Source organism: Filicampus tigris, chromosome 20 (genome assembly GCF_054856515.1).
Source record: "Filicampus tigris isolate MCC_2025a chromosome 20, RoL_Ftig_1.0, whole genome shotgun sequence".
Taxonomy (NCBI): Eukaryota; Metazoa; Chordata; class Actinopteri; order Syngnathiformes; family Syngnathidae; genus Filicampus; species Filicampus tigris.
This window is the reverse complement of record NC_141236.1, coordinates 3,902,558-3,927,481: the sequence shown is the minus strand read 5'-3', so window position 1 is coordinate 3,927,481 and position 24,924 is coordinate 3,902,558. Positions and strand designations below refer to the sequence as shown.

General features: G+C 42.8%; 4 protein-coding genes across 8 annotated transcripts in view; 2 read left to right on the top strand and 2 right to left on the bottom strand.

Moving 5' to 3' along the window:
- LOC147127896 (uncharacterized) overlaps positions 1 to 24,924 on the top strand; it is a 286,111-nt gene that overhangs the window by 136,207 nt on the left and 124,980 nt on the right. The gene's annotated exons all lie outside the window — the stretch shown is intronic.
- rab10 (RAB10, member RAS oncogene family) lies at positions 4 to 11,575 on the top strand. Its single transcript, XM_086018735.1, has 6 exons — positions 4 to 753; positions 6,044 to 6,104; positions 8,298 to 8,436; positions 9,460 to 9,549; positions 10,261 to 10,362; positions 10,565 to 11,575. The coding sequence occupies exons 1-6, from the start codon at positions 627 to 629 to the stop codon at positions 10,649 to 10,651; spliced, it is 606 nt and encodes a 201-aa protein (XP_085874861.1). The 5' UTR covers positions 4 to 626; the 3' UTR covers positions 10,652 to 11,575.
- On the bottom strand, positions 13,476 to 21,589 carry lats1 (large tumor suppressor kinase 1). Its single transcript, XM_086018730.1, has 8 exons — positions 21,366 to 21,589; positions 20,423 to 20,924; positions 19,645 to 19,756; positions 18,037 to 19,385; positions 16,472 to 17,054; positions 15,326 to 15,508; positions 15,043 to 15,149; positions 13,476 to 14,967 (listed from the first exon to the last, which is right to left on the bottom strand). Exons 2-8 carry the CDS (start codon positions 20,759 to 20,761, stop codon positions 14,473 to 14,475), a joined length of 3,168 nt encoding a protein of 1,055 aa, XP_085874856.1. The 5' UTR covers positions 20,762 to 20,924; positions 21,366 to 21,589; the 3' UTR covers positions 13,476 to 14,472.
- nup43 (nucleoporin 43) lies at positions 22,072 to 24,909 on the bottom strand. Its single transcript, XM_086018732.1, has 8 exons — positions 24,650 to 24,909; positions 24,247 to 24,369; positions 23,739 to 23,816; positions 23,341 to 23,503; positions 23,091 to 23,226; positions 22,862 to 23,013; positions 22,659 to 22,775; positions 22,072 to 22,503 (listed from the first exon to the last, which is right to left on the bottom strand). Exons 1-8 carry the CDS (start codon positions 24,767 to 24,769, stop codon positions 22,274 to 22,276), a joined length of 1,119 nt encoding a protein of 372 aa, XP_085874858.1. The 5' UTR covers positions 24,770 to 24,909; the 3' UTR covers positions 22,072 to 22,273.

Genomic DNA, 24,924 nt, shown 5'->3' with positions numbered 1-24,924 from the left:
CGAAAAGGTTTTCGGCAGAAGTGGGCGAGCAGTTGTGCGTCTGTCATGTAGGGTGTCGCCGTGCTGACTCCTATTCCAGAGACGACGGCGGTCGTCTTACTTTAAGTTCCTAATCTCTCAGGAAAGAAAGATCACCAACTTTGTAGAGTCAGTGAATTTGCTACACTTTCACCTTCCATTTCAATTTGAAGGTTTATCGGTTGAGATTGAGGCCGGGCACTGGAATGACGGGGTGTGCCGAGAATTTGAATTAGCTCGCCGTTAGTATGAAGAAAGAGTGAGTCGGGGATAGAGAGGAGCCATTTTGTCCCGACTGTGTGGGAGAAAAGAAAGTGGAAAAGAGGAATCGCACTGGACGACTTCACGTTGTCGCTACCTTTTCTCGCGCTTTGAAGGGGGAAACAGTCTGGCTTTTGGAATATCACTAAAGTGACGCGTTTTATTTTGTGGTGGTATTAAGACAAGTAGCTTGCCAAAGCTAATCAACAAATCCCAGGCTGTAAACTGTCAAAATCGGGGCAGTTGGTCAGGTTGGCGTAGGAGCTGGCTTCAGACTTCACTTAGGCGTGTTAGGAGATTGCTCTTTTTTTGTGTGTATCAGAGAGGGTACATATACGTAGTTTTCAATGGCTAAGAAGACGTACGACCTGCTATTCAAGCTGCTTCTCATCGGAGATTCGGGCGTGGGGAAGACCTGTGTGCTGTTCCGCTTCTCGGACGACGCCTTCAACACAACCTTCATCTCCACCATAGGTAAGCAAGAGAAACAAATGAAGGATTTGGCGTTTCCTCGATGTGCTTTTGTTGACTCTGACATCTGGGAGGCCCCGCTGTATGCATTTGGTTAGCCACCGCGCTGTTAGCATGCTCTGGGGCTGCCCAGGCCTGTCCTGGTTAGCTGGGAAACAAGTTGTGCAATTTTTCCCACTATTAAACTCAAGTAACCCCTGCTCTTGCTGACAGGGACACATTATTAACATGCCATGAAAGTTGCTTTGGTTATGCCTGACAACTGGGAAGTGCATATCGAGTTAAGCTGTCATTTGTGACATCGCAAGCTAACTAGGCTAGTGGGGGCAACGGGGCCGTACTACAGTCCCTCCACACACAAGCACATTTCTTTTATCGTTTTTACGTTCAAGTAACCGTTAGCAACCTTACCACTTTGTTGCTTTGTCGGGTAAGTGATAATTACAAAACTACGCACACACACACTTGCAGCTATCCTATCATCCAAAACATTCATAGTGTATTTCCATAGAGCTGTCAGTATATTATATAAGTAGCAGTGACATATCGTAGCTAATGCTTTATTATCTGCAGCCTATTAATTGCTTAACGTTACTGGCATCACAGATGGACCGCCCTGGATTCCATTAAAAACAGATGACATATATTGCCCATATGGTACTCAAGTATCTCATAATTATTCCTCGGAATGTTTCTCTGTTGATTGACTGTAGCCTGTGCTCAAAGGAAAGCCATGAACCCTTTTATTTGTCACTACAAATGTTATTAGACTGTTGATGCAACAAAGTCTTTTGATCTTGCAGGGCCGCGTTTCCTAGGTAATGTGCTCAGTGATTTAATGTATAAATGTATTAATAATTAAGTCAAGGATGTTCCATACCACTTTTTTCAGACTATCACAGTATGAGTATTCAATGATTGAGAATACTGATACCACTTGTACTTTTGATAAATAACTGTAAAATTAACACAATGATAAATAATTACTAACAAAATCCTTGCTTTCTGTCTGAATGTTCTGGTCCCACCAGTTGTTAGGTTACCCACTTAGTTAAGCACAGAGTTCAATAAATCCAGTTGAAGCCATAACTTGCTTTTGGACGATTTACACGATATTATACGAACGATATTAGAAAATATAGGAGACGGGTGAGTACAGGAGGGCGATTATATATCACCATCGATATTGCCATTGCTTTCACGATGTGCAATTTTACATTGAGTATTAATGCTGTCTCAAAAAGAACAGACAAACGGGTCCATTGATTACCTGGAAATTAGGAGGAAGTGATGAAAGTCCTCATTCAGCGAATCAGCAAGCAACATTCAGTCAGGTGACACTATAGGACTAGCTGAGCAGAAGGCGGTGTTTTAAGTTTAGGAAACAGAGAAATGGAGGAGTCTCTCGACTCAGCGAGTATTTAATAGTAAGACCTAAGTCCACGTCCGTAGCCTTGAAATAATTTGGGGTTGATGAGACGGACGTCGGTTGGAATAACATTGTAAGATAGGCCAAAACGGTCGCCGTGAAGAGCAATTCACTGACAACTCTACGACTACATCACGTCTTGTGTGTGTAGGAACATTTCTAAAACTATCTGTCAAAAGATCGTGGCTGCATTTGTTGTCACTACAAACATATATGCAGTAACAGCGCTAGACGCTGTATCTCTCTTACCGTCTGTGTTTAGGACCGTTCACAAATTACAAACCTGTATTCCAGGGTGACACGTGGCACAAATAATCATATCAAATCAAATATTTTTATTTACATTCTGACTGCTGTAGTAAACACCTTTTCTCATTCAAATTGCTCTAGTAGTTGGCAGTGGTAGAGCAGTACTTACTACAGCTCAAAAGTTGATGACATAACCGCTGTGTTGCGGCTTTGACAATTGTCTCGCCGGCAAGCCTCCAGTTTGGCCACTGTCTCACGCAAATTTAGCACCACAACGGTTGTTCATAGGCTACTATGCAATGTGCCATGAGGGTCTACTTCAAAATAAAAGCGAAACAATTAATAATGTACATGGATACCAAATCCTTACCTAGCTTTTATTTTGAAGTTGGCCCTCGGAATCTAACCTCATGGCAGCTGACTTGACTTGGAATTGAGGCTGGCCTGACATCCTTTGTGCGCAAAAGCATGGTGACGGACTTACACTGGAGCGCCGTATTCAATTTCCAGTGCTCATGTGCACCCCTGCTTATGAGCATATAAATACAGTCTAAAATATATACACACACACACACACTGTATTTTGAGACATTGCGTCTTAATGGGGATATGAAAGGATAGAGATAGGTGCAGTTCACACGGAATAATGTTCTGTTAGCCATGCATTTACTCTGGCATTGGTTGGCTGGTATCAGCAGCCTTCACGAGTACCTGATACATTGAAATATTGGCCCGAAACAGATACCTGTTAATGGTACTCTGCCATCACTAATACTGAGAATTGTATGCTGAGACAGTCTGTTGCCATTATAAAATGAAAAAAAGTCTGCGGAAAATGTCTTTCGCTCTTAACTACTCCACTATTTATTTATTCAAACGTACAAAGCTTCATTTAGGAATAAGATTGCCTAATTATTGCCCATGACCAGTGAATGTAAATTTTCATCATTTTTAACAAACCCGTGTCTTGTACGATGAGTAAATATTAGTTCTGAATAAAAGGCTGTGTGACACTCTATAATAAACATTTTACTCTTAAAAAAACAAGCACTGTTTATTCCAGTTGGCAGGGTAGAAAAAAAAAATCATGTTACACATGACAAATCCTTTGTCATCCTTTCTAACACGGCCTTATCTTGGTTCCACATCTGCTTTCAAAGCAAAACCTTATATAATATGAACATGATGAACGCTGCTGGTCAAGCTAACGTCATGTCAAATTATGAGTTATGGAGCTTTGACTATTGTTGATTGTTATATATTAGGTTGTTGGAATACTTTCATTAACATCAACAACTAATCAATTATTAATTAACGTGTCTTTGGATAGAAAAGAAAGAAGGACTAGTTATGCAAGTTCATTTTGGATCAAAATTTATCAAATTAGTTATCAAATTAAAAAAAACATGCAAATGTATGATTTCCTTGTTGGATATATACAATTAATACTCGTTTTTTTACGATATGCCAATTTTGTAATCGATGACAAGTAACAAGTAATTGTAATTGCCCTAATATTGATCCCTGCTGTAATGGTGTAAAACGTCGTTCAATAAATTGTTTGTGTCCGGATAAACGATGATGACTGATGATGATAAATAGAGTCCACCTGTGTTTAATCTAGTCGCAGTATGAATGCACCTGCTCTGTGATGGTCTGTTAAAAGAATATTATGTATAATATACAATATGTATGTCTGTGTCTATATATATATATATATATAATGTATATATGTGTATATGTTTATATGTACTGAACACACAAACAGCAGGATCAAGCGCTGTATGTCTATACTTGGAGAAGAACAGAAACTGGAGTGTAGCGTTTAGTGGCTTGTCACTCGTACGTTGAGACACAGAGATACAGCGTCGCTTCTCAAAATACTCTTAGTGGAAACCCCCCGTCTCTGTAGTAAGTCATCGTCATTTCCAGGCCTCTGAATAACTGTTGGTCTTGTTAAGTAGAGGTTATGCATGTTCAGAAAGCTCGACTAACCCGTTAAGGCCTAAAAAGCCTGGCGACACATCCCTCTAAAACCTAAAGGTGACTTTAGACTCACCCTCTAAATCTTGACGTTTTCCTGGAAATTCAACACCTTCAAAATAATTCATCTCAGCCACTGTAGCAGATAGAAAGATAATTCCAAAAGAATTTGAGGACTAAGACGTGACTTTTCACATAGGCCTGTTTATTATTATTTACTGTTTAAATCAAAAATGTAAAAATAGTGTCAGTGCAAGAGAAAGCACTATTTTTGATTTTTAAAACAATCAAGTAGTAATTACCATCCTCTATTCTGTTACAAAGCCGCTGATATCATCATTGTCTACAAACATGTTTTCACCATTAATCACGATCGACTGGTTCAAAGTCCACAAGTGCGTTGTCTACATTCCATTCCATTTTTTATTTGTTTTGAGCAGAATTACTTATCATAAAACATAAATGACCTGCATACAAAAACAAAAAAAACCCAAACCAAGACTTCAGCAATACTGAAAGCAGAAAACATGCAGGTTCGATATTCAAATCAAATCATTAACACTCGAAAAGGAGCGGGAAGAAGAAACACTTATTTAATCCCACCCCTATTTCTCATCAATAACTTAACAGTTTAAATACATACAAATACATCACTACCGTCACTTATTTTAGAGCTCCCGCGATCGTCTGTGTCCGCCATTACTGCTCGAAAAAATTCCGGGACATCCTCTGAGGGCTCATGATAGCGTCATGTGTATATTCTGATGCATTTAATTGGCTAAGAGACAGAGAATTGGAAATTAGCTAATCTGTACCAGGGTCAAACTGTCACTATAATTATTGACTGTGCAGACGACAAAGAAGTTAAGAAATATAATGCATTGAGAACAAGCAATCCCTTTGCTTTACTGTTCCATTCGTGTTTTTTTTTTTTTTTTGCAACAAAATGGATGCAACCTCTGTTCTCCCTCAAAAATATTTTGCCTTTCCCTCTCCCCCAATTTTTTAAAAAACCCAACTATTCCCATTCTGCCCTCTCTGGGGTGTGCATAATACTCAGTGAGTCACTCTTAGGCAGCCGTTTCCTTCATTATGCTGTGGCCCCGCCCCTCGAAGAGCACAGCTGTTTCTTGAACTTGTAAACCAAGCACGATCTTTTTGCCTTAGCTGAAGCGACAGCCCAGTTATTTGGACAGGAAAACAAGACTTGTGGGCCAAAAGTCATCAGTTGTCCCTCCTGTGGCGTCATGACCCCTCCAGAAGAATAACAGTCATCCAAAATTGAATTACTTTGCTCAATATTGCGGTCGGGGTAATACAACGATTACGTCCACGTGAAGTGCGCGAGTGCGGTCCGTCTGTGTGTCCATTTTAAGTGAGCTGCCTATTCCAGTACTGTCTGATGATGGCTTCAAGGCCCCTGGCATGACACTGCAACATCGGGAAGAGTGAATATTATTTTCTCTCTTCACGTTCTTACTTTGCCTTATCCAATGTCCAGCTGCCCTTCACTATGTTTCTGTTTGTGTTCAAATGGCTAAGAAGACTTTGCGCCTGCATTTGTCATTTTCGGTGATTCATGTGATAACAGTGTATGTGTATTGGCTTCATAAGCGTGTGTTTCTTTTATAGGAATAGACTTCAAGATCAAAACTGTGGAACTACAAGGAAAGAAGATCAAACTACAGATCTGGTGAGTCACTTATTTTGATAGGTGTCTTCCACTTTTATGTGCCTATTCTGGTTTTGTATACAGTGTTCACCAGCTGTTTGGCAGTGTCGTTTGCACTGAGACGTGGATATGTAAACCTTTTTTTTTTTTTAAGCATACAGGCAAGTCTGAATTTAGATCTAGTCCTGCACCTTCAGTGTAGTACCACGTTGTACAACAAGCACTGAGGTCTGTTGAGAGAGATGCAAGAGGATGCCCCTTCAGTTGTTTTTTTTGCTTTGTTTGAAAGTGTTCCTGTGTCATGTGCAGTGAAGTAGCAGTTGTTTAAAGGGTTATAATTACTGTCAAGGTCCATCTATGGCGTTTCACATTATATTGTTTGTACTCAGCAAGCGGACTTACATTGGACAAAATATTGTATTTTAAAAAGTGTGTTTTAATAAGTTTAAATGTGTTCGGCGTGTTCACCAGTAAAATTTGATTTTTTTTTTTCTTCATTATGGTGTCTGTTGTATTTTCACCAATTGCGTGTGGGTGTCAAAGGACTACTTTCCTACTGAAGCTCTTCAACTCACTTCAAATTTTTCCGATTTGAAATGAATGTAAACACCCTAAAAATGAAAGCCAAAACCTTTTTGTAATGTATTTTCTAATAATAGCTAATTAAAAAAAATAAATTTAAATAAACAAAGTGGTCGGCACAACTGGGTAGCACATCCAGCTCACAGTACAGAGGTTGTGGGTTCAGATCCGGGCCCTGGCCTTACTGTGTGAGATTTGCATGTTCTGTGGGTTTTCTCTGGCAACCCTACTTGGTTATCAAGGCACCAGTATATCGTTACGGCTCGCTCAATTAAATCATCTCACACATAAGTATGCTCTGTTGCTGTAGTAGACAGTTCAGGTCAGGAAGTGAAAAGCAGAACTGTTTAACAATTTTATCCATTTACTTTGCTTGACCTTTAACACTCCACTTCAGAACATAGTTTCAGTTCCCCACGTTGCCCCTATGGTCAAATAATGACACTGAATTGATGTATCATCACATTCATATTTTTTTATCCTCTCTCTTAGGTTGACCAATATTGGCGTTTCATATTTCAATGTTCATGCCAGATCTCTCATATGATACTACTAAGGGTTTGATGAAAACAAATTATTTTTCAGAAAAAATTAAACCAATATAATAGGATGTGGAAGGTGCAGTTTTATTAGTTGATTCTTTGTCAGAATGCACAATTGGCATTCATGAATACGTCCCTTGACCTTTTCGTAAGGTAGCAGTCATTCAAGACGATACGCCTGTGTTGTCTAGATAAACCTGAGCACCCACATCTTCCGTTATGTCTGTGTAGCTACAACAATAGAAAGAAAAAAAAAGTCACAATTTCCAACTTTGTAACACTATTGGTCTTGTATAAACATTATGAGGACCACATCTGTTTTGTTTTGTTTTGTTTTTCTTCTGAAAGCCTGCTTCACTCTCTCGTTGATAAATGAATGTTAACAAAGTTTCCATCTCCCAGGGGAGCTAGTGTAGACGTGTGTGAGGCATGGGCAGTCTGTGTGTGTGTGTGTGTGTGTGTACGAGTTTCAACGTGATTTGTCAGATTAACACAGCGAGGTGAAGGCATTATTGGAATGTGAAGCACCAATTATAATTGGTTCTCGTTTTTGCCTCATTCTTGTCAAGAGTGTTCTTGTGGGCCGTACAATTCATATTGAGAGTGATTACAGTACAATAAAATCAGGGTGGCTTTGTATTTTTTGGAGTGTGTTATTTGGGTGTGTAACTTTCATTAACAATGGCTGGACCTACGTTTTTAGTTGAGGAGTAAGACGTCCCAGACAGTAGGCGGTTGTATCTACCAGAAATAGCAGTGTACATCCATGCTACCGAGTTCTGTATTTTGAGCTGCAGGAAGGACATTTTTGTACTCGCCACACCTTGTAATTGATTCACTTCACACCCTCCGAGACATTTTTTCATCCACATATTCTTATGCAACTAAGAGTGTCACTGATCCTTCAATGATCTTCTAAATAATTGTCTTGAATCTGATGTCCTTATACTGGCTGCACTACTCTGATGTATATGAGAAGTTTAGCCACGCTGGTGGTTCATTGAGATTTTTCCAAAGGGAAATTTCCGACTGGCTCGACTCAGGAAAGGTTTGGACGAAGTTGAGTTATTTGTTATGTGTGGTTGTGCAGGGACACAGCGGGCCAGGAACGGTTCCACACCATTACCACCTCTTACTACAGAGGCGCCATGGGCATCATGCTGGTCTATGACATCACCAACGCCAAGAGCTTTGAAAACATCAGCAAATGGCTGCGCAACATTGATGAGGTGAGACTTGAACACACGTGCGGTATATGCTAGGGGTGTAACGGTACGCTAAATCACATTTCGGTTCGGTATATTTTCGTTAAAAAAAAAAAAAAGATTTTGTAAAAAAAGATACGTAAACCGTACTTTTTTTTTTTTTTTTTCTAAAAGTACGCGGTTTTAGAAAAAAAAAAATTAAAGCGAACCATTCAGGTGACATTCTAAGAAATTACACCAGAATAAAAAATACACTAACAACAAAGACCTCGTCATTTTGTAAATTATGAAGACACTGAAATCTTTAAACACTCAGCAGCAACAGCCTATGACACAGCTAAGTATTCAAGCTAAAGACAAGTTGTCATTACAGTAAATATACACTTTTTGTGATGAAAAAAATACAACAGTTACAATTATTGCTAACTTTATTAAAACTCTTTTTATAATGAAATACAGTAACTTTAAAGTCTTTATGAAATTATTTACACTTTTTAGGCATTGAAATCTTTGAATGTTCAACAGCCGCCCTCCTCTCCCGCCCGCAACAGTCAGTAGCGCCCGTGCGTAAACTCGGGCTAATAAGTGATCCGAACCGAACGCAAGTGGACCGAACCGAACATGCCCTATACCGAAACGTATTTACTCACCCACGTGTACCAATACACCCCTACTCTCTGCTGTTTAGTCTCGCTCTGTATAGTGCCGAACAAATGTTTTAAACCACTGGCCATAGAGTTGTGTGGTGTGGCTTCAGAGAAAAAGTTAACAGGGTTTGGTGCTGCTGTTTTGGTTAGCAGCAGATTATATGGATTTAGCCGTTAACTCTTTGTCCATCTTTTATCTCGTTAGCAAATGTCAGCGAAAATCTTTCTGGGGTTATTTTCACATTTACTATACTTGACTGACTTATTTTGCACTTGATTAACACATGGGCTACGTTGTCAACAACATCTTTTCTATTATTGGGCAGCCTTTGCATGTTGTATTGTGTGTTGATGTTGTCAGAGCTAGTTTTTAAGGTTTTGTTTCCATATCTATTTGCAGCATGCAAATGAGGATGTTGAGAGAATGCTACTAGGCAACAAGTGTGACATGGAGGACAAGAGGGTTGTACCAAAAGCCAAGGGAGAGCAGGTAAGACAATTTTGGGTTGAGTTGATGACTTGAAGAGCAGTTTGCCGTTCAGAATCAGCTGTTAGCACAGGTGCTAAGTTAAAAAATGTCGAACCACGAAAGTATTGAATCGAACCCAACTGTGAATTTTGTGCATCCGTTGCACCCTTAATATATTGTAGATGCCTACACTGTAGAGCCAACGAATATTACATCTGCAGAATGTGGGTGGCGGTGTCTTTTTGCTCTCAATTAGGCTGCAACATTCCCAAGTAGTAAAAGAATAATTGAATGCAAAGCCATTGAATTAAATATGAACTGACCACAGCAGACAAAAAAGAAACATGGTCAGAACAACTGTGTCATGTCTGAAAATAACACAGTGCCCATGTTAGTGCACTCACTGCACACATCTGAACAGTAATGTTAGCACAGATCTGAACAGGTACCAGTGTAGATTTATGGTTGCCATGGCAATGATACATTTTCTATTTTACTGAAAACATATTGCGTGATATGTCTGCCTAGTCCTTCTGAAGTTAATCATATGAATCAGTAGACTTAACTAAACTTGAGTCATCATCCTCTAATAGTTGTCTTAGTTGGAAGTAGAATGAGTGCTACCTGATCTCTGCTCCACACTGGCGATTGACTGAGCCATTTTATTTTTGGACAAGCACCCCTTTGAAGGTCAGCGGTCCTTCTTACTCGCTCTCCTTGTCCTCAACGCAGATTGCGAGGGAGCACGGCATTAGGTTTTTTGAGACCAGCGCCAAGGCCAACATCAACATCGAGAAGGCCTTCCTCACGTTAGCAGAAGACATCCTCAGAAAGGTGCGTATGCGTTCCGCCCCTCGGGTTCTTTCATTTGAATACACTGGCGCGCGACGCTGCTCTCTTCTCATATTCGTCACAAGAATGTAAAAATGGAAGTAGGCTTGCTGTACGGACTAGTGAGTGGGAAGCGAATACATCGACACTAATGGACCCCAAGTGGCTTTTGTTGCTCATTTTAATCGCGGAATGTGTCTTCCAGACGCCTGTAAAGGAGCCTAACAGTGAAAATGTGGACATCACCAGCGGGAGCGGCGTGACGGGCTGGAAGAGCAAGTGCTGCAGTTGAACAACTCGCATCGACACGCATTCACACACACACACACACACGTGCACGCACGACACCCTCCCTCTTTCTCTTAACGTCTAACTCTCTTACCCTCTAACCCCTCTCATGACTTTTCTTGCACACTTGACACTCTTTTATCAGAATAAAACAGTAAACCACTTCATTCATTCATTCATCCATTCATCTAACCTATCACCTTCCCTCCACCTTTTTCCACTCTCCACCAGATGAGCTCCACTCATGTTTCTTGTTATTTTGTTTTAAAGATTATAAAAAAAAAGGTTGAAAAGACAAGCTCATATTTGTAATATTTCCTTTGCCTGAGCTCAGGTCCTATCACCCCCCCACCTCCAATTCCCGTTCCCCCACAGCGATCATGATGTCCCCTCCCCCTTTTTGGACATTCGTCTCTCCTCAAGTGTTTGCTCAATTACAATTTGTTACCAAGTGACAGAGGTGTGGCGAGCTCCTTTTGTAATGCGGGGTTTCTTTTGTCCTGTGCCTTATATGGAAGACAGGGGCGGGGCTGTGTCATGGGCGGAGCCACATCCACCCATTGAAATTACACTTTACTAAATCGTCGTCAGTTTGCGCTTCCCGCGGGGTCAAACTGATGCAGAAGCGTTTGAATTTCTCCTTCAGCCAAGAGAACGGCATTATGTCCTGTTTATCAATGTCTCATTTTTACCTTTATGATTTATTTGACTTTTTTTTTGTTGTTGTTGTTGTTGGTTTTCCCATACCAATTTGGGTTACTGTTTGTGTTTTTTTTTTCCCTGCATGCAGATTTCTTTGGGTTGGAAGCGTTTCTGTAACATTATGTAAGGTATGCCACTGGGTAACTTTGGGCGGGAGGTTCACAAGTTCTCTTTGGAAATTCAAACAGTTTTGCAGATCCATTAAAAATAAGCTTGTTTAAGTTAACGTGTTTGTCTTTGATGGCATATGTGTATTTTCATGTCTAAGGAAAATAGATTTATCAGACCTTGAAAATTTTAAATGAAAGATTTATCATTTACAGAAACTTCAATTCACTTCAACATAGTACCGTAACACTAAGACAGCACACGTGGTGGGAAATTAATAGTGGGATAATAGGCCTAAAAACAGAAACCAATTTCTATAAAGCTATCGGTTTGGCTTGTCCGATAAAGCTCATCCCCTCATTTCAACATTGCTCCTTAGCACCAAAGTGCCACATGATGGTGTCAAAGCACTACTTTTCTATTAGGCAGGACTTTGGCACTATGTAGTCAAATCTTGGGTTTTTCAGTGAGCACAAAAAATGAGCAGGCAGAGGAGCACTGTACAGCATTTGAATATAATTGCAGGTACCTGTATGGTCAACAACCAGACTCGGGCCTTGTCTACACTACCAGTGTTTTTTTTTTTTTTTTTTTTTGCAAAAGGCGGATATTAGCCAACGGTTAGCCCTATCACGTCCCTGGAGTTTTTTCATTGAAAACGTAAAACTCCGGCCACAGTGGAGGTTTGCAGATACTTCCAGAACCGCGTTTGGCTTTTTTTCCCCCCCCCAAACTTTATTGTACATTATATATGATACAAAATTTGTAAATAAGGAACAATATTAGTAAATAGTTTAATTACAGTAAATAGAACAATCGGTCAAATAACATTCTATAGATAAAGAGAAATAACCAACAAAGAAAGAAAAATGATAAAATAATTGAAAAACAAAAAAAGATAGAAAAAAGGTTTTGCTTCGACATGCTAGGGCAGGGATGTCCAAACTCGGTCCTCAAGGGCCGATGTCCTACCTGGTTTCCATCTATCTCAGCTGCAACGCATCTGTTTCAAAAGATCGTAATCAAGCTTCTTCGGAGCTTGCTGATGAGCTGATCATTTAAATCAGGTGTGATGCAGCAACGAGAGCTGGAAAACGGGCAGGAAAGCGGCCCTTGAGGACCGGAGCTGGACACCCCTGTGCTAGGGGCATAAAAGTTTACAGAAACATATAACTTGATGCAAATCTCCATTGTTTTCAGAGCCTTTGGATTGTTCGAATATTCAATAGAACGGATGTACTGTCTGAATTCGTTATAAAAGGCAATAAAGCATGGCTTTCATCCACGGACCCGCGTTTGGCTGTGGACAGTTACACCCGAAGATTTACTCACTATGCGATAAAAATGCCCCAACGTCACTTGCGCGACTTGTGTTTTCAAGAGAGTCAACATGGATGCCCGCGGAGCTGCGTTGGTTATAGCCATTCTCGAGGCGCTTTTTGTTTACTTATTTGTTCGCAACCAACTACTGCTTCTCGTTGAAAGTTTTAAAAGTAGTTCTGACCTCTTGTCGCTGCTCAGGAACGAGGATGGCGCCGTGTTTTTGGTTTCGTAGAAGTGACGTCAAAGGACGGAAGTTCCTTCTGAATGGACAGTATTTGGCTAACTACTGCCGCCTAGAGGCTTGGCATACTTAGCATGTTTGAAAACGCGCTTCACGGTGTATTGTAGCTGCGTTTTTAACAAACGTCGATGTGAATTCCAACACGGAGTCGGGGGGAAATATTCGGCTGTTTAAATAACACCCGACTACGTTATGGAAAGTTTGGCCTAAAAGAAGAAAAAAAAATTGAGTCGTATTTCTTTTTGTTAATTTCTCTATACTTGCATGGCAGTTAAATGCTAATTAAAACACCTGTTGGGTTAGGGTGTGAAACAAACTCGCTATTATTAGTCGACAATAAATTGCTCCTATTAGAGCAACTTGAACAGCAACCATTGTGTTAAATTTGTGTCCGGAAAGGTCAGTTTTTGACACACCACTCAATACAATGCGGTCTGTTTGCATGTGTGACACGTTTCATTCTTGACATTCTTTATTGATCACCCTCTTCCCCAACAAGTAACCGCTCAAGAGCAACAGTGTACACACACAAAAATACAATTGTCATTCCGGTGTGACAACACAAAGCCAGTGCAGGAGGCCAATGGGTCACCATTAAGTCTAAAAACTACATTCAGAATTCATTGCTAAGCAGTACAGAGGGAAAGTTATGGTATCATTAGTCCACTTTACTCTCAGTAAACAGATGTTTCTTTGACAAGACGTGAAAAAATAAGTGTTTTCTAAGTGTCTAAAGACTAAACGCTTGTATTTAGTGCTCTGGGTGAGATGATCATAAAGTAGAACTATCAACACTAATGAATAAAAGGCAGCAGCAGTGGACATTGAAGAGGGCCTGCCCTTAGGGAGGAAAAAAAAAAATCAGTGACAGGGTAAAGAAATATTTACATCAACTGTGTACAACTTCATTTATAAATATGGGTATAAATTAGAAAAATAAAACAAAAACCTACTGTAGTTCAATGTTCTACTTCTACATACACATTTAATGCCAGTCTGATCATTATTATTTGGTGGGTGTGGGAGGGAGGGAGGCACCGCAATGAATAAATGGAGCAATCGATGCTTAATTATCTACCAGTTACGTCACTAAGGTCCCAGTCGCGACAGTCAAAACATAAATTAATAAAGATTCAATCAACGTACCCACACTTAACGTGAACAGCGTCAGTTGGGGTTTCTTAATAAACAAAAACAATAAATTACGCACTTGAGGAGCCAATGACAAGTAGATTTGAGGGCAGTTTATGCCAAATTAGGTCATGTGGGTGTACAGCAACCAGCTGATGACGGACTTAACTGTCTGACCAGCATGATTCCATTTGGAAAAGCTTGTGCTCATCTTCCAATTAGACTACGCTAAAGAACGTGAGCAGTTCCTATTTGACATGAACACCGTCCTACCACAGTACATGTCAAACCACCAAGTGTCACTACGAACTCCGGGAACGCTACACGTAGACGAGATCTCGCCCCTGAGCCGGTGGGCCGCCGGGGGCCTCGGAATCCGCCTCGTCCTCGTTGAGCCCCTCGTACGCGATGGGCTTGGGGCAGCTGTACGGGTGGCCGTTGTCGTCAAAGAAGCGGCGGAAGGTGAACTCGTAGAAGGCGTGCTCGGGATGCTTGCCGTTGCGGAACCAGCAGCCCGTGTCGCCGAGGTCGTCCTCGCCGTCGCTGTCGCCGCTCCACAGCTTCTCGGGGTCCACGGGGTCGAAGTTGGACGTGTCGGTGGAGTGGGCGACGGTGGGGACGTACGGCGCCGTCTGCTGCCGCAAATCGCTGGAGAAGTCGATGGTCTTGAAGAAAGGGTGGGCTTTGATTTCGTCGGCGCCGTTCCTGCCGAGGCGGTCCTCGGGGCCGCGGCAGAGCTTCACGATGAGGTCCGACGCCTCCGAGCTGAGCTTGGCAGCCGGCGGGATGTGCAGGGTGCTCTTCCAGTTAATCACCTGGGCGGCCGGCACACATACCGCATTACACGCCGGCCCACTACGGGCATCGACATACACCTGCGGTCCACATACCTTCAGCTGCGTCTCCAGGGGCGTGGTCGCCAAGAAGGGAGGCTGTCCGACGACCATCTCATACAAAATGACGCCCACGCTCCACCAATCACACAGCTGGGTGTATCCTAGACGACAGCACAGACATTGGCTATCAATCAGGCTGCATGGAAAAAAAAAATGTTTGTTCCAAGAAAAACACCTATCTCAACAGTGGTGTACATAAGCCATCCAACACAATACTGAAACTTGTCATTTGGACATGCAAAGCAAAGTCAAGCTTTCCCACAGTGGAGGAGTGTACCTGTCCTGAGCAGAACTTCAGGCGCGATGTAATTGGGCGTCCCCACCAGCGAGTGGGCCAAGCAGCGCTGGTGCTGCCGGGCCTTTCTCCTCTCCAGAGGCTTGAGCCGGTCCGTGCAGCGGCAGTTGGCCGGGTCCTCCCATTCCTTACTGAAGTCCATGCTGTCTTGCCTCACGTGGTCCCCTGCAATCCAAACACAAGCATGACCCAAGTCCACGCAATGACATGACGCAAAACATTGTCTTCTGCCATGACGCCATGCTTTCTCTGGTGCATATTTCCAACCATTAACCCTCTCAGGCTCAAATGAAGTTTTGGTAACAGTTCGGTAGTATTAGTAGTCGAACGTTAATGAAGCCTTTCACCTGAAAAACTCAAGTGTAAAAAAAATAAAATAAATTTAAAGCGGGAAATCAACCCAAACATATTTTTCTTAAAGAATACGTTCCCAGCAGGCCTACTAGTTGAAGCACGGCATTCTGATTAATATTGTGTTTGTGGAATAAGAGTTAATCCACCCGTTTTTAGCCATCTGTGGGGGTAACCATTTTGTCACTTCCGTCGACTGAAAATGACATCACAACTGCTCAGGACTCAGGTAAAGACCATTCATGGTCCAGCTTCAAGAATATGTTTCCAGCAAGCCCACTAATTGAAGCACGGCATTCTGATTAATTTTGCGTTTGTGGAACATAAGTTAAGCAGTAAAATGCACTTGTTTTTGGCCATCTCTGGGGGCGGCCATTTTGTCTTCTGTCAACTGAAAATGACATCACAACTGCTCACAACCACCAATCACGGCTGACCCGTTTTCTGAATCTGAGCCGTGATTGGTGGTTGAGAGCAGTTGTGATGTCATTTTCAGTCGACAGAAGACAAAATGGCCGCCCCCGGAGATTGCTAAAAACGGGTGGATTGACTCGTACTCCACAAACGCAATATCTGTCCGAATGCCTTGTTTCAACTAGCGGGCTTGCATAGAACATATTCTTGACAAAAATATGGTTGGCTTGATTTCTCCTTTAAGGAGTCGAAGTAAAAATAAGTGAGATCCTGTACTCTTAACTGGGGATGTGGCCGGGCTCAGAACCAAGCAATCACATTCCAACTCATCATCTTATATTTGACATGAAGAGTTCTACTTACCACTCTGGTAATACTTGGAGTCATGAGTCCAGCGGAATCCAGTGCAGAGGCCAAAGTCGGTGAGCTTAATGTGCCCGTCTCGGTCGATGAGGATGTTGTCGGGCTTGATGTCGCGGTGGATGAAGCCCATTCTGTGCACGCTCTCCACGGCGCAGGTGAGCTCGGCGATGTAGAACTGAGCCAGCTCTTCCTTGAAGATGCCGAGCCGGATGAGAAGGCTCATCATGTCCCCCCCGGGGATGTACTCCATGACGAAGTAGAGGTTATCCCGGTCCTGGAAAGAATAGTAGAGACGCACCACCCACTCGTTGTCGGCCTCGGCCAGGATGTCCCTCTCGGCCTTGACGTGAGCCACCTGGTTCCTGAGCAGCACGTCCTTCTTGCGGAGGGTCTTCATGGCGTACAGCGCCCCCGTGTCCTCTTTCCTGGCCAAGCACACCTCGCCGAAGGCCCCGATGCCCAGGGTCTTGATTCGTTTGAACATGCACTTGTCCATCTTGGCCCGCTTTAGCCGAATGTAGTTGGACTCCTTCTGGCAGAGCATCATACGCATCTGCTCCTGGGCGTCTGACGACAAGCCCACCTGAGCGGCCGACAGTCAAGAGTCAGCACGCGGCCGTAATAACCACACAAAAACTCACATGCAGTCCTGGTTAGAAATGTCAAAAGCATACAAAATACACTCGGGCAATACAGTGTCCCCCCCGCCAAATCGCAGTTCATCGTTGCCAATAGACTTGACAATGATATCTGATCAGCTGGATCGGATCGGCACGTATTTTGCAATTCATGCAAAATCGGCGATGGGTTGTAATGTCAGATCAATCAATGTCATTAATCGGATCCAAATAATGTCTTTATTTATGAATGTGTATCGGTGTTTTGGGGAGAATTTTTAGGGCTTCATTATTGGTAATTTTTCCCAATCCATTTTATTGACCGTCAATTATAGGAGAATTTTGGCTATTAGTGGGCCGGTCCCAATCCCCCACAAACAAGTTGTTTAGTGTTTAAACTCGCTGATCGGCTCCAAAATCCTGATTGTGTAAAGCCTAGTTGCCAACTCTGCTATAACGCAGATTTCCGACCGATCCGCATTTGGCATTATATGTTAGCAGGACTTTTCGTGTTGAACCAAATTATAGTTTGGCTGAACATTTTGGTACATAAATATAGAATGTTTGATACTAAATGAAATGTTTTCAAAGTTGTGTGGATTTTGCGAGTAGGTCTGCAACATATCCCCGTGATTGACAGGGGTTCACTGTATTTCAATACAAAAATGCAGCGTCGTGACGAATTTGAAAGAATGGAAGACATGAAGGGGCATGCGAAGCAAACATGCCTCTGTAAGAGGGGTGTGTGTTTGTGTACATCGCAATCAGATACTTTTACCTCTCAGCTCAGCTGCTAGTGACAGCAAGGAGAGAAAGAAGGGCCGAGAAAAACAGAACAGCATGAAAAAGGCGGCACAGGAAGCAAAAAGGAAGTCAAAGATTGGAAAGTGTTGAAAAGCGGCAGGAAAGATGATTCATTTCAAATGAATCGGTTGTTGGAGTTCTCACCCTCTGCATTTCGCTCTCCAGCTGTTTCCTCCTCCGGATACGCTGCTGATGGTTCTTCAGGATGTTCTCCACATGTTGCTCCATGAAGAACTTAAAGGCCTGCGGGGAGTACAAAGCCACCCGGCCCGACTCCCCCCTCCGCTCCTCGTCCTTCTTGTTGCGACGCACGGGGACAGGCGACGTCGTGATCTGCTTCTTCTCCTTTTCCGTCGCCGCGTTGCTTTCCGGACTTTCTGCTGCCTTCTCCCGCGCGCCGCCGTCCCCCAGAGCGCCTTCGTCTTCCGCGGGCTCCTCCCTGCTTGCGCCGTGCTTACCCGCCCCTTGGTCATACGCCGGGGGTGACGGTGCAGCTTGCTGTTGGAGGAGGTGCTTGGGGTAGGGCGGCGGGGGGCCCTGGTAGCTGGGTACCTCTGCTACAACGGGGATCTGAGGAACGGGGGCTGAGGGCTCCGGGTACGCGGGAGCGGCCTGTTGCATCCACGGAGGGTGCGTGGGGGCGACGGCGGTGTGCAGTTCGGGCTTCTGGACTCGCATGCTTTTCACGGGCTGCAGGATGGGAGCTTGTGTGATGGCGGTGACCGTGGTGGCGGACGGCTGCGAGCTGGCGGGATGGCCGGCTCTACTGTTGAAGGAATTGGAGCGCGCTAACATGCTGTGCTGCCATGATGGAGACACATCTTGGTTGCTACTACTGCCCGATGACGACTGGTTGGGCTGGTTGGGCGCGAGGGGGCTTTGAGACCAGGAATGGGCGGGCCCTATGTTGTACATATCAAGGTTGTGGCTGTTCCGATTGGGAACCATCAGGGACTGAGGGATGTTCCCACCATTAACGTACGACGGAGAGGAAGCGGGCCCCCCAGCCTGCATCTGCTGGTCAGTGGGACTGTGTCGGCTGCTCTGGTTGAGCGGGTAGGGCGGAGGAGGTTGCCTGCTGCCTCCTGCCATGTAGTCTGCCTGAGGTGAGCCATTCTGAGACCAGCCTGACGGGAAGGTGAACTTATTTCCTGCCGAGCTTTGCATGATGATGGGCTGGTGGCCTACAGGCACTGGGCAGATGCGAGGCACAAGATAATCCATGTTTCCAGAGTAGCGCTTGGTCGACGGGTTGCTGTCCCAAGAAGACGCCGACGGCATCGGCCCGCGGTTCGGAGGAGGCGTGACGCTGCGCACCTGAGGTGGCAGGAGAGGATTGACTCTCTGGCTGTTGCCAGGGTGACCCTGCGGGAAGGCAGGAGGGGGCCCTGGACTGTCTGAGCGGTACATCATGGCATGGCGAGGAGCCAGGGACTCGTTTGAGCCTTTCCAGCTGGACCTTCTCGGTAGGGACTGCTGAATGTGAGTAGCACCTGCAGACAACACATGATCTGACTGTTGAATATATTTAAAAACAACAGAATACATCGATTCTGTGTGATATTAAACTGTGACAACGCTAATTGTATTTGCACTTAAATAAATGCTATTTTGGATGGCAGGTCAGAACAGTAGATAAAATGCAAACAATGTGAATGAAGAATTACATTTCTACACATTCTTTACATAGGACATTTTTGAAATGGCAGGGAAGGGTGGGGCAGTGTTAGTCCCAATTGACCGTTCACCTACCTGGGACTTTGAGGCATGCAGTGCTTGGATTGGCGGCAACCATCTGTTCCCTCATCGAGTCTTGGACCTTTGTCATGTATTCGCCAGCTGTCCCCACACTCCGACCAGTTGTCTGCACAAGTACACGAAAAAAAATATATAGATTGTTTTTAGTGCCACAAGATGAATATACAATGTACAATGTTGTAAAAAACATTTTTTTTTTTTGCTTCATTTCCACATTTGTATGTGCAAAATCAGAAAACGTGGAAATAACCCAGTTAATGTAAAATGCAGTTTTTAATTGAAACAACTGAAATGAAGTGTTTCCTATGACTGACAATGAGTCTTTCACATATCTGCTGAGATATTTCGAGCCACTCTTCCTTGCAGAATTGCTTTAATTCAGCACTGGAGGGTTTTTGAGCATAAACCTTTTTAAGGTCATGCCATAGCATTTCAATTAGATTAAAGTCAGGACTTTGATAAAGCCACTCCAAACCTTAATTTTTTTATTTTTTTTTTAAGCCACTAAGAAGTTTACTTTCTTTTTCGATCATCAGATTTGTACTAGCTCACATTTTAGCAATAATTTCCCTGCTTCCGCTGTGCCATAAAGGGACTTACCACATTTTATTAAAAATAAGAGACAATTGGTAGATCATACTTGATGTCATCTTCATACTTGTCATTTCATTCAGGACATTTTTCAAATAGCTATTCCATAAACAAGATGCACCTCGTGATTATGAATCACTGGCTTATGTGCAGAATGTGACAATCTTTTTGTTGCTCATACCTCCTCAAACCCAGGAAATGGAGGTTCCATCGACACGTGTTTGTTGAGCTCTGCTGAAGTGCTGGCCTCATTTGCAAAAGGCATCAGGGACTCGCGGATCTCCTGCAAGGCCTTATGGTGAGGGTTTTTGGGGTTAAAGCAGCGCCCCTGTTGCCTCAAGTCCTCTGGGAGCATTTTCCCACTAAAGTCCACTTTGGGTGGGTCGGAGTGCTTCGACAGGTTCCGCAAACTGTTCCGGATTTCCTTCAGCATATGTTGGCTGTTGCCACTGTAGTTGCTGGCAGGGAACGTTTTGGGTCGCATCTGCCTGTAGCCCTCTGGTTTCTCTCCTCTCTTCATGTAAGAGCATGTACGAAGACGATGATGGGGATAAAGAGGATGTGACACAGGTTAAAGGGGCAACCAAGGCTCTTGGGGGCCGGGGTGGTCTTTTTAAAGACCAATCTCACATTTGGATATTGCTGACATGGGTGCACTGTCCGTGATAAGGCATTCAGAGCATCTGTCAAGTGGTCCAACAGGTTGGACAAAGGGGATGCAGAGAACACATAAACATCGTTAATAGGGCAATAACATTCCATCAATGTGTCAACGCAATGCCATTTCAATAGAAAACCTAGCACAATGTGTATCACAAAACAAGACTTGTGTTGGCGTCATTAGTAATACAAGCTAAGTGCCACTACGCGCATGAGCTGGCATTAAAAGCGTAGTAAACAAACGAAGAACGCATAGTGAGTCCTACGTCGAACACATAACACTACGTCGAACAACATCTGTAAAACTACTTTGTTAAACGGCCAAACGGTATTCCTCGCATCGCGGCCTATGTATGTGTTGCTGCTAAGCTAACGCAACAACGACTTGCGGAATACTTAGCATGTTAGCTCGCAACAGCACCAATTGCACCAACTCGCTTGAGCGGCCGCGTTTGACAACTCACCATTGTACGTAAGTGCGCCTTTCCCAAACAGTGTTTTAATGTTGACCACGTACGATGCTGTATCGTTAAGGAGTAATGCGGTGTGAACAAAATGTCCTAATTGAGGCGAACTAGCTGATAGCGTGTGGTGTTGAATTCCTGGGATAGCAGAATGACAAGTACAGCAAACAAGTTACACAGACTAACCACAGAACACTTCCAGTTCTTGTAGAAATAAAATGAATAACGTGAACGGTAACTGGGCCATCAAGTCAGAATGTGACACAACCAGTAGAGGTGTTTTAGTGGTTTATAAAATTATGAAATCGTTTAAAAACAAGCAACTCAGTTTCAGGTTATATACCTAGTCCGTTCGGTTATTAACTTTATTTTGAAAGTCCAGCCGGAAGTAACAGTAACAAGAATTTCATAAAAGCTTCTCGCAAAGTACCCGGATGCGGGTTGTTTTCGTATATTTTGGCACTTTTTATCGCTACACCGTTAGGACTATTTAGAGGTGGCAAAAGTAATCACACTTTGTACATAAGTAAAAGTACTAATACTTACTTACGTAACGTAAACAACACTTGGTAAAAGTAGAAGTACTGATTCAACTCCTTTAAGTACAAAAAAAGTATACTCTGAAATGAGAAAATTAAAAAAAAGAAAGCTTAAATTCCAGCAGACATACATCTACATTGGACTAATCACCAGCGAACTACAAGCATAAAAAACCCCACAAGTTTATTTATTCATTCATTTAGTTCCAAAATGATTAAATTGGCATTCATACAAAAGATGAAAAATATTCAGCTGGGAATGATTAACACAAAGACTTAATCAATTCCGCACATTAATATGCATTGTGAAGCAACACCAACTTTGTATTGTAACTGGAACTGAACCTGTAAAGAACATTTGCAAAGTGTTTAAACTGGGACCTGTCTGTTAACAAAAATAGCCTCTCCATCAGTCCCGCACACGAGACACTGTCCAAGTACATCCAAACTGTTTACGGACAGCGTTTGGCTGGGCAGCATGTGCGTTGTCTCCAGACGACCTTTACTTGAGTCTCCGCTGAGCCATGCGTTGATGAGGGACTGGTTGCCTCCGGCTGGAGCCATCGCACTGCGCGACACCATGCTGTTGTTTCTACCACCTGGGAAAACCAATTAAAAACACCACTCAGTATATAGATGTAAAACCTCGCTTCATAAGACTAATGTTTTTTAAGCTTGATTATATGGCAGTGTTAGTCAAGCTGCCGTGGTTCTGAAAGAATAATAGACTGTCTTCTATGGTTATCAGACTTGCCGTGCAGGAAGGATGGCATGTCTGAAGGTGAGGATGTCTCCCAGTGCAGCAGTGATCCGTCCTCTGAGCATGTGAACAGATGATCTGGGTTCATTGGGTGGAAGTGGACTTCCCACGCTGCAGAAACACAATAAAATCAGGTATAAATTTGAAATTAAGTGTCAGTCGCAAGTAGAAAAAAAAAATACAAATAAAAATCCTACTTTCAGCAGAGTGCGCCTCCATGAGTGAGAAAGGCACATTGCTTTGCCTCACATCCCAAACACAGAGCATTCCGTCCTGGCCTCCCGTGGCCACAATATGCTGCTGGTTTGGATGTCTGTCCACACAGTGTAGGGGGACCCGATCACCTGACCTGAAATTACAATGTGGTATTCGTATCAGTCATCGGAGGATAAACTCATGCAGCAATTTTGACTTGTGTGATCTTACAGAGAAAGAATCTGCGATGGGGAGTTGCTCTGTTGCCGGAAATCCCAAATCTTGAGCTGGCCGATGGAATTCACCGTCAGTATCTCAGTTGTTCTCAGGTAAGTCACAGCATGAATTGTACTGCTATCTGCATTCTCTATAAAATGTACCCAAAAAAATATCACAGTATTAATGAGTCTTCACACAGCTTTATCCCAATCTAAAACTTGAATCTATGCAAGTAGAACAGAAACCGTATTCTAGAGCTAACCTATGATTCGAATGACCCCTTCCTGGTCAGCTCTGTAGACAATAATCCTGCCGTCTTCACCAACGCTAACAATCTCAGGGCTGCTGCACACCACACTAGTACACGGGGCATTATCACAAGGGTAATGATGCGCTTCTGCCCACTTGTGTGAGATGGATAGTGCCTGTTGTCAACAACAAAAAAAGAGATTTCACTACAACAGGCAGTAGCCCACATTGTTGACACTTTTGCTCTGAAATGCATCACAGTGAGGTCACACATACTTGCTTGGAGAGTTAGACAGCTTTTTTAAAAAAAAGAAAAACACACAAAAAACCTCATATATATATATATATATATAAATTATAATATAATATAATTATTTAAAATCAGTTAGAACACTTTAATATTTGCTGTACCTGATTGGTTTGGTTGTAGCGGAATATGGTAACGCCTCCGGTCGATGATGCTGTGACGACTCTGTCTTGGTCCAGAAACTGTACAAAAAATGAAATTAGCCCATATCAAAATATTCACATTCTCCAATGCAGTTAGAATAGTATTACAAATCAGAATTACGAATTATTCACCTAAGATTAAGCAATCATGATTAGGGATGCACAGATACCACTTTTCTGAAGACAAAGTATGAACAAAATACTTGCTATTTGAATTTGAATACTTGCTGATTCCAAGTACTGATTCTTGATAATGCCATTACTCCATTGAAGTTTTATGAAAATTTGCTTCATTTGAAGTTAACAATTATTGTTCAAAAACACAAACATTTCTTGAACCTGACCCAAGTTTCACTCAAATATAGAAAGTTACAAGTTTAAGTTAGTCTAGACAATACAGTATTGCCACTGATACATCAAGCTAGCGCATATAGTGGCTTTCTAACTTAATGCTGAAAGAGTGACTTACTTGAAGATCGAGAACATCTCCCTCATGCTTATGTTCACACAGCAGCTTCGGGTCTCCATCGAATCCTTCTTCCAAAGAAGAAATTCCATGATTTCCAATAGACCAAATTGAAACTGTGTTGTCCTATAAAGAGAGAGGTGTCCTTTTAAGATTAAGAAGACATATATAATGTGACAGAATTGGAGTTGATTGAACGATAAACATATTCATATCACAACTTTGGACCTTACAAAACAGAGGTTGAACGCTGTGACTAAACTTCTAACACATGAGCTAAGTGACGATAGTACGAACTACACGTTATCATCACACAGCTCTGACACTCACAAAACGCATCTCGATCGTGGTTCGGCACCACGCGATGAAACAAAATCGCTCATGTTATCATAAACGAACGACAAACCTCGTTATCCCAAGAGCCAGTCGCAAAGATTTCGGGCTGTTGCAGAGAAGAAAGCGATACCGGCCGCCATCTTACTTTACTGATTTTCTGAGACACGTATTTCGCATTAATACTTTCCATTACAGCAGAATAGTTTGTTTTTCTTTTTGTTAAATGCACGTTTATTGAAGCTAGCTTTAGCTGTCAACGGCGAATATTCAAGCCTCCTCAACCGCTCTACTGAACGCCGCACTACGGGACAGCTATGAGGACAAACGTCATTCCACGCGAATAGT

Coding starts and splice junctions, on each gene's coding strand:
- rab10 (XM_086018735.1), top strand. CDS start 627: ATGGCTAAGAAGACGTACGACCTGCTATTCAAGCTGCTTCTCATCGGA. Junction 8,437..9,459: donor GGCTGCGCAACATTGATGAG/GTGAGACTTGAA, acceptor ATCTATTTGCAG/CATGCAAATGAGGATGTTGA. Junction 10,363..10,564: donor CAGAAGACATCCTCAGAAAG/GTGCGTATGCGT, acceptor TGTGTCTTCCAG/ACGCCTGTAAAGGAGCCTAA.
- lats1 (XM_086018730.1), bottom strand. CDS start 20,761: ATGAAGAGAGGAGAGAAACCAGAGGGCTACAGGCAGATGCGACCCAAA. Junction 19,757..20,422: donor CATTTCCTGGGTTTGAGGAG/GTATGAGCAACA, acceptor GTACTTGTGCAG/ACAACTGGTCGGAGTGTGGG. Junction 14,968..15,042: donor CCCTGGAGACGCAGCTGAAG/GTATGTGGACCG, acceptor CCGGCCGCCCAG/GTGATTAACTGGAAGAGCAC.
- nup43 (XM_086018732.1), bottom strand. CDS start 24,769: ATGGAAAGTATTAATGCGAAATACGTGTCTCAGAAAATCAGTAAAGTA. Junction 23,504..23,738: donor GCTACAACCAAACCAATCAG/GTACAGCAAATA, acceptor TGTTGACAACAG/GCACTATCCATCTCACACAA. Junction 22,776..22,861: donor GGAGGCGCACTCTGCTGAAA/GTAGGATTTTTA, acceptor GTGTTTCTGCAG/CGTGGGAAGTCCACTTCCAC.